We start from the raw sequence: 20,555 nt of genomic DNA on the forward strand, positions 1-20,555 counted from the left end.
GAGTTGATGGTAAGATATAGTCACACACCTTTGTACTTTCTCTGACACACGTGTCTGTAGGTCATAATGACTTTGGAAAACCAGAGCAGAGACAAGTGTTACCTTCATCCAGCCCCATACACAAAATACTGAGAATACATTTTTTTCTCAGCTGTTTTCATTCTTTCAGTTTCAGTGTAAATGTCTGAATCATCTTAAGGTTCCAAAAAAAAATAATAATAATAATAATTTCAATTGATTTCTCATACATTTCTCACTTGGGAAATGTAATACACTGCTATGAAAAATATTGTAAAAATATGAAACTGTCCACTACATATGTAAACATTAGATCCTTCTACCAGCAATGCAATGTACCCATCTGGAAGCCAAATAGTCATATTTTCAACAAGGCTGAGGACAGCATATGCCTGTTTTCAAATTGAAAGATGCTGCAACAATTGAGCTACTTCAATGTGTATACAGTGAGGGAAAAAAAGTATTTGATCCCCTGCTGATTTTGTACATTTGCCACTGACAAAGAAATGATCAGTCTATCATTTTAATGGTAGGTGTATTTTAACAGTGAGAGACAGAATAACAACAAAAAAATCCAGAAAAACACATTTCAAAAAAGTTATCAATTGATTTGCATGTTAATGAGGGAAATAAGTATTTGACCCCTTCGACTTAGTACTTGGTGGCAAAACCCTCGTTGGCAACCACAGAGGTCAGACGTTTCTTGTAGTTGGCCACCAGGTTTGCACACATCTCAGGAGGGATTTTGTCCCACTCCTCTTTGCAGATCCTCTCCAAGTCATTAAGGTTTCGAGGCTGACGTTTGGCAAACTCGAACCTTCAGCTCCCTCCACAGATTTTCTGTGGGATTAAGGTCTGGAGACTGGGGGCTAGGCCACTCCAGGACCTTAATGTGCTTCTTCTTGAGCCACTCCTTTGTTGCCTTGGCTGTGTGTTTTGGGTCATTGTCATGCTGGAATACCCATCCACGACCCATTTTCAATGCCCTGGCTGAGGGAAGGAGGTTCTCACCCAAGATCTGACGGTACATGGCCCCGTCCATCGTCCCTTTGATGCGGTACAGTTGTCCTGTCCCCTTAGCAGAAAAACACCCCCAAAGCATAATGTTTCCACCTCCATGTTTGACGGTGGGGATGGTGTTCTTGGGGTCATTCCTCCTCCTCCAAACACGGCGAGTTGAGTTGATGCCAAAGAGCTTGATTTTGGTCTCATCTGACCACAACACTTTCACCCAGTATTCCTCTAAATCATTCAGATGTTCATTGGCAAACTTCAGACGGGCCTGTACATGAGCTTTCTTGAGCAGGGGGACCTTGCGGGTGCTGCAGGATTTCAGTCCTTCACGGCGTAGTGTGTTATCAATTGTTTTCTTGGTGACTATGGTCCCAGCTGCCTTGAGATCATTAACAAGATCCTCCTGTGTAGTTCTGGGCTGATTCCTCACCGTTCTCATGATCATTGAAACTCCACGAGGTGAGATCTTGCATGGAGCCCCAGACCGAGGGAGACTGACAGTTATTTTGTGTTTCTTCCATTTGCCAATAATCGCACCAACTGTTGTCACCTTCTCACAAGCTGCTTGGCGATGGTCTTGTAGCCCATTCCAGCCTTGTGTAGGTCTACAATCTCGTCCCTGACATCCTTGGACAGCTCTTTGGTCTTGGCCATGGTGGAGAGTTTGGAATCTGATTGATTGATTGCTTCTGTGGACAGGTGTCTTTTATACAGGTAACGAGCTGAGATTAGGAGCACTCCCTTTGAGAGAGTGCTCCTAATCTCAGCTCGTTACCTGTATAAAAGACACCTGGGAGCCAGAAATCTTTCTGATTGATAGGGGATCAAATACTTATTTCCCTCATTAACATGCAAATCAATTTATAACTTTTTTGAAATGCGTTTTTCTGGATTTTTTCGTTGTTATTCTGTCTCTCACTGTTAAAATACACCTACCATTAAAATTATAGACTGATCATTTCTTCGTCAGTGGGCAAACGTACAAAATCAGCAGGGGATCAAATACTTTTTTCCCTCACTGTAATGGAGAATAAATGCACAGTTCAACAGACACAAATGAAAGCTGGTGTGGCTATTGTGGGATCTCTTTCTCAAACACAAAGCCCATAAATAAACACCAGCATCAAGGCCAGGACCTAAGAGGACAGTTACTGGTAAATATCATCCAGGAGATTTCAGTTTTGCAGTGTTTACATACTTTACTAAAACATTGAGAGTCTGTATCTGAATGCAAACTTCAGCAGTTTATCTCAAAGCTGGTCAATAATGTTTGTTGCATTGAATAGATACAAAAAATACAATTTAAATATGTCAGTAATGTGTATTGGTTATTTTATCTCTTTAAATAGTACCAGTACATGAAACTGGGCAGTCAGTTGGTACTGATTTAACATTTACTTATCACATTTAGTGAATTTCATGCATGCTTTTTTTTCTAGGTTTACCCGAGACAGGAACAGAAGGGAGCAAACAAAATGACCCCAGACAGTTTGGTGGAAATTCTCCCTGAAGTGTTTCCTGTTTAAATGTAAGCTCTTGCGCCCTCCTGGGGTTGCATGTGGTTAGACATTGGGTGCAATATCCCAATAATCCCAAACAGAGTTTTATTGCAGAAATCTTCTTTTGTGTAAGCATTCTTCATTCAAACATGGCTTATGCATGAATAAAATGTGTTAAGTAATTGACTAATAAGAAGAAGAAGAATGCTGCCAGTTATAATCATATGTGTGCTGAGTATTAATACACTAAATCTGCAACACCTTGACATTTTATACGCGACACCATTCAAGTGTAACCCAAATAGCACCCGACTGAACACATAAGACTCAACTGAAGTCCTGCAAGCCAAAATGCAATTGCTCTTAAACATGACGTGCAATATTATAATGAGCTGACAGAATAACCGCTGGGCAGAGTTCAGGACTGTAACAGCAGCGCCGGGGTCATGTGATCCCATTGAGCAGCTCGCCGCCCGGGTCCCGTTTCATTGAATAGAAACCGTCATATTCATATTCCTGTCAGCCGTGGTATTTTCAGGTGTCGTTGCAGACTTCCTGATTACGGACACTAGACAGTAGATGGTGACGGCGGTAACCCGAGTGGGAGCATCATGGCTTTTCTCCGCGGCGTCGATTCCCATGTAGTGATCGTGGGCTGCGGTATATCGGGCATAGCAGCCGCTCAGAAGCTCACCCAACACGGGTTTAAACATGTGCACATCATCGAGGCGACTGGGAGAAGCGGGGGCAGGATTAAAACGGCCACTTTCGGTGAGTAGACTGCACACGTGTACGTCCACCTGTAAAATACATTTCTTCATCTCTTACGATTGAAGCCAAAGTGCTCAGTTACAGCTAGGTTGCAGTTATATGATTGCATAACGTGTGAAACGGATCAAAACAATCATGTATGTGAACTGTAAATGACATGATCTGCTCAGTGACAAGCAGGTCGTGTTTGTGCGTCTCATTTTCACCCAGCTGTAGTTTGATTTGTTGATTTGTGTGTACATATGCATCATAAATCTGTATCTGTTTTATTGGTAGTTGGTTTCATGTTCCGATAGTTGTTTTGTAAGGGTCGTCCATCACAAATGTAAAGGCAGGTCGTTTACCCAATTGCAGTCGCCGTAATTGAACACTGCTCGTCTTCCAGCCAATCGCGTCCATGCATTGAAAGGTGTGGGCGTTGCTTACAATAATATTCGCCCAGTAGTAGGCGTCCAAAGTACACACACTGACGGTGTTTATTCAACATTGTTGGGGCTGTGCCGCAAGTAAAGGCAATCATATTATTATTTACATGTATTTATTTGTATGGGCAAGATGTGTAAAAATGCATTTACAAATTAAAACCTATTTTTCACATGTGAGACTATAGGATAATGGTTTTATGGTATTGCTTCTTTTACAAAACAATAGATCAAAGTTCATTGTATAAGGCCTACAACTTCCTTGAATTTCCTGCTGCTTCAAGCATTTTTTTTACACGTAATACTAATTAAGAGCTTTTAAGGGCTTTATAAGTCTGAATTCACCCACTGTATATATGATTTGACAATTACTCTATACAAGGAAGGTTTTATATCTAATCTTGAATTATTGCATTTTTGTGTGCAAGTAATAATCAATAAATATTGCCATATAGAGATGTACACCTGTGTATTAAATGGGATTTTCTCAATTGCATGTTTCAAGGAAATGCAATTGTGGAGATTGGGGCAAACTGGATCCATGGCCCATCCCAGGAAAACCCTGTGTTCCGCCTGGCTTGTAAGTACGGGCTGCTGGAAAAACAAGCCATGTCTGAGGAAAACCAGCAGCTAGATGTCGGGGGTCACCCGCCATTCAAGCCCAATTGGTTCTCCAGTTCTGGGAATAAACTGGGGCCAGAATTAACAGAGCCGGTCACTGAACTTTTTATGAACTGCCTTATGAAGAGTCAGGAGTTCCAAGAAGCCGAGAGGGAGCCTCTGCCCAGTGTGGGAGAGTTCATAAAGAGGGAAATCGCACAAGATATGGCCGGATGGAAGGATGATGCCCGAACCAGAAAACTGAAACTGGCAATGATGAGCATGCTGCTAAAGTTGGAGTGCAGCGTTAGTGGGACTCACACCATGGACCGTGTGGGACTGGGAGCTTATGGTCTCTACAGAACACTCCCTGGCCTAGACTGCACTTTTCCTGGGTACATAGCCTTAACTGTTACATAAACATTGACAAATCTGTTTTTACAGGGTTTCGATCTTTGGCAGTAGGCTTTGGATGTTAATATTTGAAAATGTGCTTTCCCTTCATGTGTACATTATTAATTTTCACTTTGACCATAGAGAATTGACCGCATATATCAATCCCGTATGCCAACTTTGCGTGAAGGTATTTATAACTTCTCTTTAGCAAACACTGGTGCACATTGTAATTGTGTGCACTTAAACTTTTATATTATAACTTTCTATATGTCAGTCCCCACAATACTACGCCACTCCCTTTTATTATGAGGAGGGGAACCCCACACCACTCCCAGACTGGATACTGGAGCACACACAGGACACACGAATTCACAGCACAATAATTCAGTTGGCAGCACATCTGTGGTGTAGGGTGTGAAGTCTGCACTGTTTCCTCACAACACAACAAAAAAATCCCTACCCTATGACCCTAAAACTCCCATATTTGTTCCCCATAAGTATACACAACCAATGTGACAAATAGACAGAATTAGGTAAATCTCACTCTGGTGTCAGACTTTATTTCTAAATAGACCGCTCAAATTCCTTCTGTTTGTCAGCCAGTTCCCAATGTCCATGCAGTCCAAAACTCTCCTTCACTCCCAATTCTGTCCAAACTGCTTCTGATATCCTCCTTCTGGTCTCACCCCCCATTTTATAACCTTGAATCCTCTTTCCTCTTACCGCACTCAGGTGTGGGGCTCCACTCGGGGGCTGGGTGGCCTAGCCAGTTAAGGACTGGGAAACAAGGGCTTAAACAAACAGCGGGGCAGCTGAACAATTTAACCAAGTGCATCAATCATTTTACTAATTAAATAAAAATACAATCCATAATACCATAACAAAATTACCCTTGTGTCCACCAAAAGAGCTGCAAAGAAAACGCATGCAACAATCATACACTCATTAAATAATATACAATAAAAAACACAAGCCCAATCAGTCTAGTTTTTTTTCTATTGTTTAAAATGTTGTCTTTCTCTTCCAGAGGTTATGAAGGCTTAACAGATGCCATGATGAAGGAACTGCCAAAGGGTATAGTGTCCTACAACAAGCCAGTCAAATGCATTCACTGGTGTGACTCCTACAGTCAAGCAGCCTCCTCAGAGAAGACATTCCCTGTCGTAGTAGAATGTGAAAATGGAGAAACCTTCCCAGCTGACCATGTTATTTTCACTGTTCCTTTAGGTGAGTTATTTCAGAAATGAAATGGTTAAATTGTCCTTCTCAAGCGCAGTCCTACTGATCCAAGCACTTGGAGTGTGTCTGCATTCTGCGGCAGTGTGATTTGTATGACATACAGTATGAATACAGTTAGTATATGTTTGGAGGGATAGAATGATGCCTTTGACACAAACATAATTTGGCAATTTTATATTTTATATATTATTATTTATTATTTATTATACACCTTTGTCACTTCTGTTACTGCACCAACATCACAACATAAAAAGCTGATGTGTCAGTTACTGTCTGCTGAAACCAACCTGGCTGTGTTATTGATCACCCCTAGTCTTGTTTTTCATATCAGACCTGTACTTGTAGACACAGCTATTGTACATTTTATCTCTTAATATTGTCATAAATTTGTTTTGGCTGTAGACATTTGAAATGATGAACTTGACATGACTGACACATTATTTTGAGAGACTAAAATCTGAATAAGTATTTTCATTTTTATTAAGGGTACTTTAAAAAGCACTATGACACACTTCTTAGTCCACCATTGCCCCTGAGTAAAGTGCACTCCATTCAGAGGATGGGCTTTGGGACAAATAACAAGATCTTCCTGGAGTTTGAGCAGCCGTTCTGGGAGCCAGACTGTGAGGTGATCTACTTTGTGTGGGAAGATGAGTCCTCTGTTGTCGATGTGGTCCCAGATGTGCAACGGTTCTGGATGAAGAAACTGTTTGGCTTCACTGTCCTGAAACCAACTGAAAGGTGAAAATCTGAATTGTCTCAGGCTTTTGTTATTCTTTATAATGAAACATTTATTAGTGGACAACATTAATAATAATTAATAGAAGCAAATGTACACTTACAATAAAGATCTCCTTATCTCAGACATAGCTTTGCTGATTCTTAAACTTTCATAAAGTTTTATTAAAAAGGTTCTTTCTTCATGGTTTCTCCCTAAAATTAGGTATGGCCATGTGCTGTGTGGCTGGATCGCAGGGCATGAATCTGAATACATGGAATTTCTCTCTGAAGCCGAAGTTAAGGACTCTATTACACAAGTAATTCGCAGGTTTACAGGTAACCTCTGTTTATCTACCTTGTTGACCTCTTGAAATGCCATCTGCTTTAAATCCAGTCCAAGATTACTAAAGTGCTTTTTAAATTATAATGAAAAAGATTGTTCCCTGCTTTACTCCATCCTTTAAGGCTGCAGCTCATCGTTAAGTTTGACTCATTTTAATGGTGTTAACAAAAAAAAGTACATTTAACTGTGTTTATTAAAACTAATCTCTGTTAATCATTGTCCTTTTTGTATTTTCCTTTTGTTTAGGAAATGCAACAATCACCCCCAAGAGGATCATGCGGTCTGCATGGTACCATGACCCCTACACTTGTGGATCTTACACTTACGTTGCAGTGGGATGTTCGGGATTTGACATTGATATCATCGCGGAGCCCCTTCCACTGAAGGAATCGCACTCAAAGGTATTATTATAATGCAGACGTAATCAGATTGTGGTCTGCAAGCTCCTTTAAAACCCTCAAACTGAGAAAGCAGAAAGAAGCTCATATCTAAAATATTTGAACTGAAGAACTATATGTCATCAGAACTAAATTATGTATATACACTTGCAAGAAAAAGTTTGTGAACCCTTTCGAATTACCCACATACCTGCTTAAATGGCTCATAAAATATAGTCTGATCATCATCTAAGTCATACCAATAGGTGAACACAGTATGCTTTAACAAATAACACAAACATTTTTACTCTTACATGTCTTTATTGAACACAGTGTTTAAACATAAACAGCATAGGCTGGAAAAAGTATGTGAATATCTAGGATAACTTATTTGAAAGTGGATAATTGAAGACAGGTGTTTAAATCAATGAGATGACATTCATGTGTGGGTTAGAGGTGCCCTACCATATAAAAAATGCACAAAGTTTGGTTATCAACAAAGTCTGCCCCTCAAAACAGAGATCTGTTGAAGTGGGGTATGGCTCGGGCAAAACAAATTTCAGAAGACCTCAGGATTAGTGTTGTTGAGGCTTATTAGGCTAGAAAAGGCTACAAAAGTGGTATTCATGGGAGGATTCCATGGAGGAAACCACTGCTCTCTAAAAAAAACATTGCTGCCCATCTGAGGTTTGCCAAAAACCACCTGGATGTTCCACAACACAACTGGAACAATGTTCTGTGGACCGACGAGACTAAAATTGAACTTTCAGGCAAAAGGGCACTATGTTTGGAAGAGACAAAATACTGCACACCAACACGACAACCTCATCCCAACCCTGAAGCATGTTGGACCGAGCATCATGGTTTGGGGCTGCTTTGCTGCCTCAGGCCTTGGACGGCTTGCAATCATTGAGGGAACAATGAATTCAAAATTGTATCAAGAAATTCTACAGGAGAATATCAGGGTAACAGTAGATGATCTGAAGTTCAAAAGAGCTTGGGTCATGCAACAACTAAAGCAACAGAATAGCTTAAACAAAAGAAAATGTACATATTGGAATGGCCAAGTCAAAGTCCTGACCTCAACCCTATTGAAATCCTGTGGCATGACCTGAAGCAAGCTGTTCATGCAAGACATCCCATAAATATAAATGAACTGAAACCATTCTGTAAGGAGGAATGGTCCAAAAGACCTCCTAACCATTGTAAACTTATAGGTTATTGCTGCTAAAAGAGGACCCACCAGTTATTGAGAATCATGGTTCACATAGTTTTTTCCAGCCTGTGCTGTTTGTTTGAACAATGTGTTCAATAAAGACATGTAAAAGTACATATTGTGTGTTATTTGTTAAATCTATTGTTATGACTTAGATGAAGGTCAGACTATATTTTAGGTGCCATTTATGCAGATAATTTGAAAAGGTTCACAAACTTTTTCCTCACAGCTAGATATGTGATCAGTCTGAGCATACAGTAGCTTAACATTTGGTGTTAAGTGCTTCTGGCTATTTTTAGGGCTATAAATGGGTTCAGGATCTTATTGGTATGATACAATGCGGTGTAATGTAAAGTCTTTCCTTTTGCAAACTCTTGTACACAGGGGTCCAAGTCAGTAACTTTGATCTGATCTCTACATGTTAATATCAACCCTTATCGTTACAGCCTTTACAGGTTCTGTTTGCTGGAGAAGCGACACACAGATCGTTCTTCTCAACGACCCACGGGGCCCTGCTGTCGGGGTGGAGGGAGGCAGACAGACTCATCGCCCACTACGCCCCGTCTTCGTTTTCTGAGAAACACAGTTCAAAGCTGTAATGACAGGTTCTGTTTCCTAATAAATCAGTTCATAAGAGGATTCGGTAACTCCTGAGAGTTATACAAGGTTTATGAATACATGGATGCATTACGTTGCCTTAAATTCACAATTATAAGAAGGTGTGTTTGGTCCAGTGGTGCAGAACAGAAGTGATCATTAACGCAAAATCCTGAAACTCGTTTAACCCTGATCCATAGGGGACTTATAAAATGTAAACATTATTTTGTCTATTTGTCTGTATTCTACTTTACAATTATTATTTTTAAGGAATTTCACTTCAGACTGTGCTTTTCATATCAGCTGATGAAATCCCCATAATTGCATTGTATTCTGTTCTATGAATTTAGCAAGTTATTCATAAATAATTAAAATCTAAAAAATCTAAATAGAAATAGAAATATGGAGTGTGATTTGAATTATTTTCATGATGATTCTGTTCATAGGACCACTTTTACCTAAAATGAAAATAGATATATTACTCTTCATGGTTTCAGTTTGTTCAAATAAAAGTTTATATTTCAAATTGAATTGTCTGCATCCATTTATGCATGTATACATCTATATGTAAGGATACAACTTGAAAATTCTAAAGAGTATTTTGTTTTTGTGGAGCCTGTTTTCCCCACAACTATAATTTTGCAATTCTATTTCACTAAATGTATTGATCATACACATCCAAAAAATGTCCTGCTAGACAAAGAAAGAAGTAGGGGACAAAAAGTGTCCTAGGGTACAATGGTGTGGCAGCCTTATCGTTGACTCCTATAATACCCCATTATTTGGCATCTGTACCATGGTCTGTAGGTCTTGTCTCTCAGTTAGTACAAGCAAAACAAAAAGGGAAATTAAATTTTTAACACACAATTCAAAGTTTGAGTGCTTCTCGTGATACTTTTAAAAAGAACAATAAAATCATTCTTGATTTTGAGAAATTGCACATTGGTTCCCTGGCGAAAGGGTAGGGAAGATGTACGCCGTCATTAAAACGCAACGGGCAGAGCAACTCCACAATGAATTTGAAGTGTTTCCTCTTTAAAGGTAAGCTATTGCAGCCTCCTGGGGTTGCATGTGGTTAGACTAGATACAAATTCAAGTCATTGTGTTACTCATGTAGTGCAATATCCCAAATCAGTTTTATTGCAGAAATCTTCTTTTGTTTAAGCATTCTTCATTCGAGCCAAAGTGATGACAATTGTGTCACTGTCCACATATTTATGGACCTACCTGTATAACAGTAGTTGCACTTCTTTCATGTTTTGATTGTTTTTTTAAAGATAATGAGAGTAACCAAACGTGTATGATGATTTTTATGTTGAAGGTCTAAGTATTGCAGCTCTATAACCCGCCTGTGACCAGAAACGGGTGCATCAGGAATCTTCTGAGCTCGGAACCGTGCGCTGTGCTATTGGTCGCCACCCGGATCTTTCTCGATGTAACACATGAAGTATGAAAGCGTGTATAAAAAGATGTGACCAGAGCTAATATTAAAAATGAGACTGCACGCATTGTTGTGTAGTGCTAAACAATTCAGAGATGTTTTCGATTTCGGCGGCCGAGAAATTGCGCATTGGTTCCCTGGTCACATGGCGAAAGGTAGGGAAGATGTACGCCGACAGAAAAACGCAACGCAGAGCAGCTTTTATTTCTCACTGTGTAGTGCAGCCTGTGGGCAGGACACCAGTGTCAAAATCCAGGGCATACCAGACAGATATTTTGTATGTGCATTGGTGACAAGTGGATGTGCAAATGTCCATAATGTGCACGTAAAGATGATGTATGTCATAAAGTTGCTTAACCGCATTATTAATGCTAAAGCAATGCTCGTTAATGTTCAAAGTTGCACATGTAGACGGTTTACAGTTGCCAAGTACTTGATCAGTTTAACTGTATTAAGTTTTTATTTTATTATATCATAACTACTTTAATATGTCAATATTCTAGTGAAAGTGTTCTTGGTTATTTTTCATTTTCTCATTTGGTCTTTTCTTTCTCCATTTTCCTTTGCTTAGGTCTCAAACAGATGAAAGCCAACCTGAGAAATGTGGACTGTATCATAGAAATCCATGATGCCAGAATATCCTTTGTTAAGGGATTTGGTTTTTGCTTTGTTTTGTGTTTGCATGAGAAGACTTGGGTTGTTGTTTAACCTTGATGTCATCAGACTTGCATCATAGTTATTTACTTCCAACCTGTAACTATAAATCAATGCAATTTTTCCATATGTTTTCACTTGTCTGTTGCACCTTTTTCTTGCCAAAACTGAACTTTTGTTTTTAAAGAGTCAGGTGATATTTGCAAGGTGAATAAATCTTAACAATCAGCAAGAGCATACCAAATCTTTAAAATGTCCATGCTGACTCTTCTTTAACGAGACAACATACCATTATCTGGGCGCAATCCTCTCTTTCAGGAGAGTTTACACATCAGACCACATTTACTGGTGCTAAACAAAATGGACATTGCAGATCTATCAAACAAGCAGGTATTGTATGGGTTTAATATGTCCTTAGAAATAGTGATAATACACAAAATACAATGCGCAAACAATGTATATCATAAACCTACTTCACTGAAATTGATATTTCATGTTTGCGTGGAGTGCTTTGCAATATAATTAATTGAATTTTGTTTTGCAGAACGTTCTTAAACAGCTGGCTAAGCAAGGTGTGAAGAATGTTGTGTTTACAGACTGCTTACGGCAAAAAGATGAAAATGTGAAGAAGGTGAGACGCTGGAGAGGAGTAGGAGGGGGTATGCTTGAATAGCCTTATATCTGTTATGTGTGAAATCTACTACTTGAGGCCCAGGGCATTTTTCTGTTTTTAATCCCACTTAATATCTCCGTTGGTTAATTGAACTAATTACTCACTTAAAAGCACCAATCCTGTCCCAGGGGTAATTCCGGTGATAGTTCAAAGAGACCTTTAAAAACCTTTTGGATTGGGGCTCTGAAGAAAACTAGATTACAAGAATGCATTGAAAATAAATGTTCATGATCTTTATATCTGCTGTACAAAACGTGTTTACTCGTGTTTGTTTCAGTGATACATTTTTATGTCCTTCAGGTAGTTCCTATGGTAACTGAGCTTATTAAGAGCAGCTCTCGATTCCACAGGACGGAGGTGAGGGAGTCAAAACAGGCTATAATACAACTGTCTTTGTTTTCTACAGTTAGATATTAACACGTTTGTTTTTAATCCACACCAGTAGCAGGGTATGTGTAGTGTATATATATATATATATATATATATATATATATATATAATTTCTGATTATGTTGGAAAATAGTATGAGTAAAGAAATAGTTTTTAATTAGTTGCTTGATTACCATTTCCTTTTTATGTAGGCCTACTGCATTTTCTATTATTAAGTGTTTGTTGGTTACTTTACTAAAAAATAATGTACGTCAAACCAATTGAGAGCACTGTTTTATCTTTATTATTTTTAGGACTCAAATTATTGCCTTATGGTGATTGGAGTACCGAATGTTGGGAAGTCTTCTCTAATTAATGCCATAAGAAGAATGAATTTAAAAAAAGGTATAAGAAAAAGCAATTCGTGCATATATATATATATATATATCTGTGTATGTATATAAACATGTTTATATAAAGCAATATAAGATTTTATATAAAATCACATCACCATTTTATATCACAACAAAATATAAGTCCATAACTCCATGATATATCCTTAATGTGATTTATATGCTTTCTCAAAGGCAATGCAATACAATATTTAGTATTGTGTCTAACTTAAACCTTAACGTGTTCTGCTTATTTTAACTAATGTTTCCATTATTATTATTTTAGGTAAAGCTTCCAGAGTTGGGGGAGAACCAGGCATAACCAGAGCAGTTTTAACTAAAATCCAGGTAAACTGTTGTGTTTTAAACCCTGCCAAGGCTTTACTTGTTTTAGAAGGAAGTGTCATGATCTCCTTGAAGTTAAATCTTCTGTTTCCTTTTTTGTTGTTAAATTTTAATTGATTATGAAGTAATTTTCAGTTTTGACTCCAACGTGTTTCGGCAGGTCTGTGAAAGGCCTCTTGTGTATTTGCTAGACACGCCTGGAGTCCTTCCCCCAAGGATAGAAAATATAGAAACTGGAATGAAGTTGGCGCTATGTGGTAAGTGCATATACAACTGATGTTTTCAAGTGCTGTGATACCATGTCAAGATTTAACATGAGTGGTGTTAGATAAGAGAATGTCCTGTTTGTGGTATCTTGCCCAAAATCATGCCAGAGGGGAATTGCTCTGGCTTTGTGTTCATTGTTTTAACAAATTAGCCTAATTTGTTAGTTTGTTTGAATTTTACCTAATTTTCTTGAATGTTTATGGAAACATTGAAATGGTGATATTGATATATGGAGTTGAGATTTTTCAGCTATGCTTAATTGAACTTCTGTTAGACTTTTATCTCTACCTTTGGATCTTAAGATTTCAGTCATTTCATATATTTTATGTACATGTTAACTGAATCTGGTATTTTATTGGATGTGTGCAAATTAAGAACCTCTATAGATGTCTGAGGTTAGGCTCAATTCATTGTCAAATTATTTTCTTTATGTATATTTCTTCTACAGGAACTATACTGGACCATTTAGTTGGTGAAGATGTAATTGCTGATTACTTACTGTATACTTTAAACAGGCTAGAGAAATTCAGGTAAACCCCACAGTCTTTTTTGTTTTTCCTTTAGTTCAAATGTCCAAGGTACAGTGCCAAAACTCAGTAATCATTGTCATGGAATTACTTCTATATATTTAAGTCAGTGGAATTCTGTAATTATAATGGAGGTTGTAAATATGTCAATCTGTGAAAATTGCACTCATACAAAAACAAATATACAATTTCACTTTTGTCATGATTAGGTTTTAATAAATCATCTTATATACTATATATCATCATCATTTCCCCAAATTATGTTCACTAGAGTTGTTAAACTGATATGAGAAACGGTTTAGGCCCTAAAAAATACTCAAATGTAATGTAATTTAGATGTTAATTTATTGTATTTTATTGCCAGCTATGTTGATAAGTATGAGCTGGAAGAACCATCTGATGACATTCAGCACATCCTAAAAAGAATTGCTGTGAAGCTGGGAAAAACACAGAGAGTGAAAGCTATCACTGGTGTAGGTGAGCTGTAAACATTAACCTGCTCATAGTTTTTAAACCCCAATTCAACAAAATGTAACAATTACTTTCTTTTGAGAGTTGATTTTACAATGGTCTGAACAAAAAATATATTTAGAAATGTCTAATCTTGGTGTGTTCTCTCAGGCGAAGTCACCCTCACCGTGCCAAACTACACGGCTGCTGCTTATGATTTCATCCGAGCTTTCAGGAAAGGAGAGCTTGGCAGGGTGATGATGGACTGATCAACATACCTACAGAACAAGGTTACACTGGAGTGTCTAAGACTGTACATGTCCAAGGTCACTTGCATATATTTATTTTGATGGGAAGGCACAAAGGATTTCCCAGAGAAATGGGATACGTGTCCCACAATGAACCTTTATTTTTGCAGTAGCACTTTTGCTCCTGAGTTTGTAAAATATCATTATTTTAAATATAATGTCATAATATATTTCTGCTCTTTGTAATTAAATCGCAGTGCACAGTATGATTTCTGTTCTTTTTAGATAGTAATCCCATACTGTAGTCTGTCAATTCACTTTTTAAGACAATGAATAACAATGCTATTGTTAAAATGCTAATGCACATTGTTTTTCATTGTCTTAAAAGTCAGTGGGTTTGCTATAAACCATCCGCTACATTCAAAAGGTGTCTGATGTAGAAATGCAGATCTTTACCTGAGCGCGCACATTTCAAAACCCAGCTATTTTAAGTCTCCTTCCCTGTGTTGTGCACAAGAGATTCTCTTCCCGATATAACATCAGTTGTTTGATATTCTTCAACCCCAGATTAACCTGTACATCCCATTTAGTCAAGTAAGAAATATATATTTGGTTACCTTCTGAACTCTAATGCCTTCTTAAGCTATGTTTATTTGAGATTATAGTGTGGTGGCCAGTAGAGGATAGTTGATTTGCCCACCTGCAGTCAAGCCAGTCTTTTTTTTTAATTTCTCTTACATCACTTCCATAGTAAAAGATTATAAGCAGATTTTAACCTCTAAAGATGTTATGTCACCTTTACAGTATTTCGTATTGAGAACAAATGGTTATACAATCAAGCACTCTTATCTCATTTAACAGTTTGAATACAGGTTAAAACAAAACATATTAGGTACTTTATTGTTGATGTTTTACATTCTGTTCTATTTTGAGTAAATTAATACATTTTCATATGGACAGTAGTTAACGGTTTAACTAGGATTAGGATTCTGTTTTCCTTGACCTCAAAATCAATGTTTGCAGCAGCTGAAACTACAGTGAACTAAACATTTGAATATGCACTCAAATTAGAAGGAAAAGAAATAACAAACAAAAGAAAGAGGTGCCATTACCTCAGTATTTTTCTTAATATACTTTAATTATAATTTTCATAGGTTTAAGATAGTGATCAAAGTAGTACTATAAATGTCCTTAAAAATCTGTAAAATGTATTAACAATACTTAAATCACATATACAAACAGCAATATACAAATTATTTCAATGTTTACATATCGTAAGTGATCAAGGGTGAACAAGGATCTAGTATTAATTAATCATTTTACAAAACCCACCCTGCTGGTGGCATTTCAACAACTCCTTAACTAACAGCAATTTTGACATTTATTAAACATGTGCATTGCAACTACTCCTTTTAAAATATTTTATATTAGGTTCTATAAAGGATTTATAATCTTTGCATTTCAAAACCATTACCAACCTCATCTATTTATGCTAAATATCGTAATTTATAAATCTAACAAAATACTTGGAAAGTGTACAGAATGGTTAAAACTTGTATTGTATACAAAGCCTGACCTTCAAACAACATTTTTCCATCTGAAAAAGACAATACGGCACAATATCATCATATTGAAAATCCATCAAGCTCAGATATATTTATGAAATAACGTTTTCCAATCATCAGGCTGCGGAAGTACAGTTTCTGTTGATTGTGCTAAGTATGGTATATTCTGGAGAAATATATCCTGAAAATATTTCCAGCAAAATCAACTAAACATCAAGGACAAGCGGCATTAGCTTAAATTAAAGTGGTAGGTTTATAAATGCGGTAACTATTAAAACAGCTATGTTACATTAATATATACAGGATCTGCTATGCACAGCAAATACATTTATGCTATGTATTTATAAAGGCCAAATTGTAGGCAATCAATTATTTCAAATTGTGAAGAGCCGAATCTGTGACTCACAATTATACAGCTCATGTTTTGCACCATTCTGTGTGTGTCCTTGAGCACTTTGTAAGTGCCAGCACATTGGACAGTTTCCCTTTATCAAAGCACATCAGTCCAACAATAATGGAATCTCTCCAAACTGCATTTTCAGTAGTGGGCCCATATTGTAAAACGTGTAACTCTCACAGGAGACCTCAGGAGAGATTTAATCATACGAATATATATTATTAGCATATGGACTTGATGATGGATTAGATTTAAAAATAAAAGTGAACAAATTGAAAACCATGTTTATGTTTGTAATATGTATGGTTTGGCTACTCTTTTGCAACACGATATGAACCTGATTGTATGAGGTAGACTTGCAATTATGGGATTTAGAAAATGAAGAAAGGTAGCACTCTCCCGACTGGCACTCTGATGGCTGGCAGTCAAACATTGTCTGTCTAGACCTGACTGATACGATCAATCAAGCAATTCTAGACAGAGAGGTCTGTGACAATGGCTGGGCTTCAGCAGAGAGTGTATAGCTTATTAAAGTACATACAGAAATAACAGAATGGAATAAGATGAATATATGGCATAATTACTTCCATCCTTATTTTCCTCTGCACCTGCTCCACTAAACTAAATGCATATGACTTGTTTACACTCCATAATTTACTAAAATATACTAAACTGATTTCTTTGCAGTGGTGTATGTATTAACAAATAGGTATAAAAATATCCACTGTCCCTCTCCCTGTTGGAGTTTATAGTATAATAAGCACTCCTTTCATGTACATTAAAACTATGAAATAGTATAATTTCAGGAGTGAACTGAAAGATGAAGCCAGTCAAACTAAATATGATGATTGAGTGATTCAGAGTAATGGCAAAATCTGAAAATGTATAAACTCGTAATGCTTCCAGTAGCCTCCAAATATATTTATATCCTTAATGAAGTGTAACTAAAAGTTGTGTTGGCAAGAAAATGCTGGTATACATTTTTCAGTACAAATATATTTTTAAATACACAGTTCAAAATTATAATATTCCAGGATAATTTCGCCTAAAAGTGTACTCTGGCAAGAAGCTCAAGCTTGGTGGCAAATGGATTTTCCTGCACAATAATAATTTGAAATGCACAAAGCTAGCACAAAATCCACAATCTCCATTGGACATCACATGTCCACACCTCAATCCAGTGCAATATTTGAGATATTAACTGAAAAAAGTAGTTCAGAAGTGCTAGCCTTGCAGTCTGGAAGAACTGAAGTAGTTTTGTGCAAAGGATATCAATATATGCAATATCCCTCCTAAAAAAGGATTTATTAAAGGATACAGTAATCACTCAATGTTATCAGAGTGATAAGAGAATATAAATAATACTGATAAAGGTTAACAAATATGTAACTATTCTTTACAGATATGCTATTGACATTATGTATAGTACAATGCATGGAAAAATAGCAACATTTTAAGGCTGAAACAACTTCTACTTATATTTCATTTTGGGTATCAATACATTTGGAGGCTACTGTAAATGGGCGGAAAACTTAAAGCTGTGAAAATACGTGCGTTATTTCCAAATGTTATAAACACAAAAATTAGTTTATGAAGTATGAAGTAGTTATTTCAAATATATAATAGTGTAAATTATGATTTAATATACGCTCATCCTTTCATATAGGGCATCATTGTGTGTGTGTGTGTGTGTGTGTGTATATATATATATAGTGTAACACATCATTTTTGAACTCCCAGTTGAGTGATTCTCGATGTAATGGCTGGCATCTCCAAGCATCCATGGCGCTCTTTCAGAAGCTCTTGACCATGGAGATGCTTATCAAAGAGAGCGCAGTCGCGATAGTGGGCACGGATGCGCAGTGCTGCGTGGAGGCCGATCTTCTGGCGCTGTAGTAGTCATCTCCCGTCCTGTTGCCGTATTGATTGTCACTTGTATCCCTCTCGGAGCTGTCGTCCGACCGATAGCGAGAGGACGCGTACCACCCTCCCGCGGCGACCCCGGCGGCTGCTCCTGCTGCCGCGGCTCCGGCCACCCTCAGTGATGACGAACCGTACCGGGTGGTCTTAAACCGAGCCCGGGCTCCACGGGCGGAACCCCGGGCTGCGCCTCTCGCACCTCCCCTGCCCCCCTTTGAGATGACCGTCTCACAGAAGAAGGCGGAGAGCAGGATAACCATCCAGCAGGTGGCCATGGCTCTGTTCATGATGACAACTCCACTCTACAGGGACAGAATGAATACCGATTTTATATTTCACTTTCCTGATCATTTTGTCTGGATAGATTATCCATTAGTGCTCCTGATGGTTGATGTTCTAGAATCTAGAATGTAGACTCTAGACTCTAGAATCTTTACGTTTGGAGGAATCCGGTAAAGTTAAGGGTAGGGGTGTCCAATTCTCGTATTTGGTATGTGTATTGTCTTCAGGAATAACATAAGCTCTTAATGACATAACTGAACTAATTGTTTAATTCATGCACTTAAGTGTTACAGTGTAGGCGATTTTAAAAAGACCCATACGCCCTAATGGACTGTGGCTTAGTGGCCCTCCAGGACAGTAGTCCCATCCCATCATAGCTGGAATCAGGGTAGAAAAGACACTACCTGGTATTGGACAAGGACAGGAGGAAATGCATTCATAACTAGGGCATGGGACGAGAAGAACAAGATGGATGTGTGAAGGTGGCGCTGAGCAACAGTAACCAAGGTAAGGTTCAAGGTAGAGATATGACCTAGATATTGCTGATCACAATTAATGTCTGTATTTGTGTCCTGTGCTACCAATTTATTGTAGAAAGGAAATACAAATAATACAAGTACGTAGAAATCAAGATTAAATGGGTGATGGTGGGTAGAAATCCCTTTATTGGACAGATTTCATGTACTGTAAGTAGTCCGGGCAGTAATTACCATACTACTCCAAAGCTTAAACATCAGATGATTCTGGCCAGTTTGAGTGTTGAAAATAAGGCACCATTAGTACTTATACACCCAAATACAGCGAATCCCAGTAACACTGTATGTTTTATATATTAAAACAAATCTACATGAAAACAGTTAATCAAGTGTTAATTAACCAGTGTTAATGTATTACACAGTGTAATTAACCACACCTCACCTCGAACAAATCACATTTGAAATTAAGTAAACCAGAATCCATCTCCTTGCATTTCATTATATTTTATATACATTACAATTATAAAAAATACAGATCACTGTTTACAGAGATGTGCCGATTCTCTGTCTCAAGAGTAATTCAGTTTACCACACCATAACAACATAAAACATTCATCCTCCAGTATTTTCATCTCATTCACAAACATATATATATATATCATGATATTTCAATACACAGTAGCCTATATACACAGAACAGTAGCCACACCTATGCTCATTAAATAAATCGATAAATACAGCATATTGTATTAACAGCTTTATGGATACCCTTTTCCAATTATTAGATTAAAACCGATATACTGGCTTTGTGAAACTGGGCTTTAATAATGTATAACACACCAGGCGACAGCTTACTGCTAGAGCTGAATCTCATCATCGCCATTTCTGTGCTTAATAATATGAGTCTTAATAATATGACTCTGTATGTTACAAGAAATGCGTTATGATTGATTTGTGTTGTAGATATCTTGGCACAGTCCTGATCTGGAAGAATGAAATCATTTTAAGCGAGCACTAGTCCATATTTGTGCATTTGTGGCGACCATTTATTATCTCTCAGGCTGAAATGACTTACCACTGGTTTCTTTGTGGTGAAGGGAGTTCAATAGTGCTCCTCCAGTCGCCCTTTTAGCTGTTAATCGAGGTGTCTGTCATCAGCAAGCTTCACATGCTCAGCTCTGTTTTGCCAGCGTCTAAAAATGATCAAATCGAGCAACATGTCAATTGTGCGCATACCTGAGCATCTCCGGGATCCCAGTGGATGTGTACACTCCTCCCCTAGTAATCCGGGGACAGACACACTGTGAAGGGATAATCTTTGAAATATTAAAAGGCTT

At 37.7% G+C, this 20,555-nt stretch overlaps 3 protein-coding genes across 5 annotated transcripts; 2 read left to right on the forward strand and 1 right to left on the reverse strand.

Annotated features, from left to right (window-relative positions):
• The first annotated feature begins 2,955 nt into the window (after positions 1-2,955).
• paox (polyamine oxidase) lies at positions 2,956-9,743 on the forward strand. The gene is made up of 7 exons (XM_066693329.1): positions 2,956-3,302; positions 4,230-4,719; positions 5,748-5,947; positions 6,445-6,700; positions 6,903-7,015; positions 7,269-7,423; positions 9,062-9,743. Exons 1-7 carry the CDS (start codon positions 3,143-3,145, stop codon positions 9,212-9,214), a joined length of 1,527 nt encoding a protein of 508 aa, XP_066549426.1. The 5' UTR covers positions 2,956-3,142; the 3' UTR covers positions 9,215-9,743.
• An 874-nt stretch (positions 9,744-10,617) lies between these two features.
• On the forward strand, positions 10,618-14,844 carry mtg1 (mitochondrial ribosome-associated GTPase 1). 3 transcript variants are annotated; one of them, XM_066693308.1, is made up of 11 exons: positions 10,618-10,808; positions 11,225-11,289; positions 11,593-11,697; positions 11,852-11,938; positions 12,281-12,337; positions 12,664-12,754; positions 13,028-13,089; positions 13,247-13,343; positions 13,802-13,883; positions 14,245-14,353; positions 14,502-14,844. In XM_066693308.1, exons 1-11 carry the CDS (start codon positions 10,706-10,708, stop codon positions 14,586-14,588), a joined length of 945 nt encoding a protein of 314 aa, XP_066549405.1. In that variant the 5' UTR covers positions 10,618-10,705; the 3' UTR covers positions 14,589-14,844. The 3 variants fall into 3 exon arrangements, with proteins under 3 accessions (XP_066549405.1, XP_066549406.1, XP_066549404.1); XM_066693307.1 differs by having other exon boundaries at positions 10,620-10,808; positions 14,245-14,357; XM_066693309.1 differs by lacking the exon at positions 12,281-12,337 and having other exon boundaries at positions 14,245-14,357.
• Positions 14,845-15,457: 613 nt separating this feature from the next.
• On the reverse strand, positions 15,458-20,535 carry sprn (shadow of prion protein). Its single transcript, XM_066693310.1, has 2 exons — positions 20,294-20,535; positions 15,458-18,762 (listed from the first exon to the last, which is right to left on the reverse strand). Exon 2 carries the CDS (start codon positions 18,745-18,747, stop codon positions 18,334-18,336), a length of 414 nt encoding a protein of 137 aa, XP_066549407.1. The 5' UTR covers positions 18,748-18,762; positions 20,294-20,535; the 3' UTR covers positions 15,458-18,333.
• Between the last annotated feature and the right edge of the window lie 20 nt (positions 20,536-20,555).

The sequence above is a fragment of the Amia ocellicauda genome, chromosome 20, assembly GCF_036373705.1.
Source record: "Amia ocellicauda isolate fAmiCal2 chromosome 20, fAmiCal2.hap1, whole genome shotgun sequence".
Lineage (NCBI taxonomy): Eukaryota > Metazoa > Chordata > Actinopteri > Amiiformes > Amiidae > Amia > Amia ocellicauda.

Coding starts and splice junctions, on each gene's coding strand:
- paox (XM_066693329.1), top strand. CDS start 3,143: ATGGCTTTTCTCCGCGGCGTCGATTCCCATGTAGTGATCGTGGGCTGC. Junction 3,303..4,229: donor GATTAAAACGGCCACTTTCG/GTGAGTAGACTG, acceptor GCATGTTTCAAG/GAAATGCAATTGTGGAGATT. Junction 7,016..7,268: donor AGTAATTCGCAGGTTTACAG/GTAACCTCTGTT, acceptor CCTTTTGTTTAG/GAAATGCAACAATCACCCCC.
- mtg1 (XM_066693307.1), top strand. CDS start 10,706: ATGAGACTGCACGCATTGTTGTGTAGTGCTAAACAATTCAGAGATGTT. Junction 11,698..11,851: donor CAGATCTATCAAACAAGCAG/GTATTGTATGGG, acceptor TTTGTTTTGCAG/AACGTTCTTAAACAGCTGGC. Junction 12,755..13,027: donor AAGAATGAATTTAAAAAAAG/GTATAAGAAAAA, acceptor TTATTATTTTAG/GTAAAGCTTCCAGAGTTGGG.
- sprn (XM_066693310.1), bottom strand. CDS start 18,747: ATGAACAGAGCCATGGCCACCTGCTGGATGGTTATCCTGCTCTCCGCC.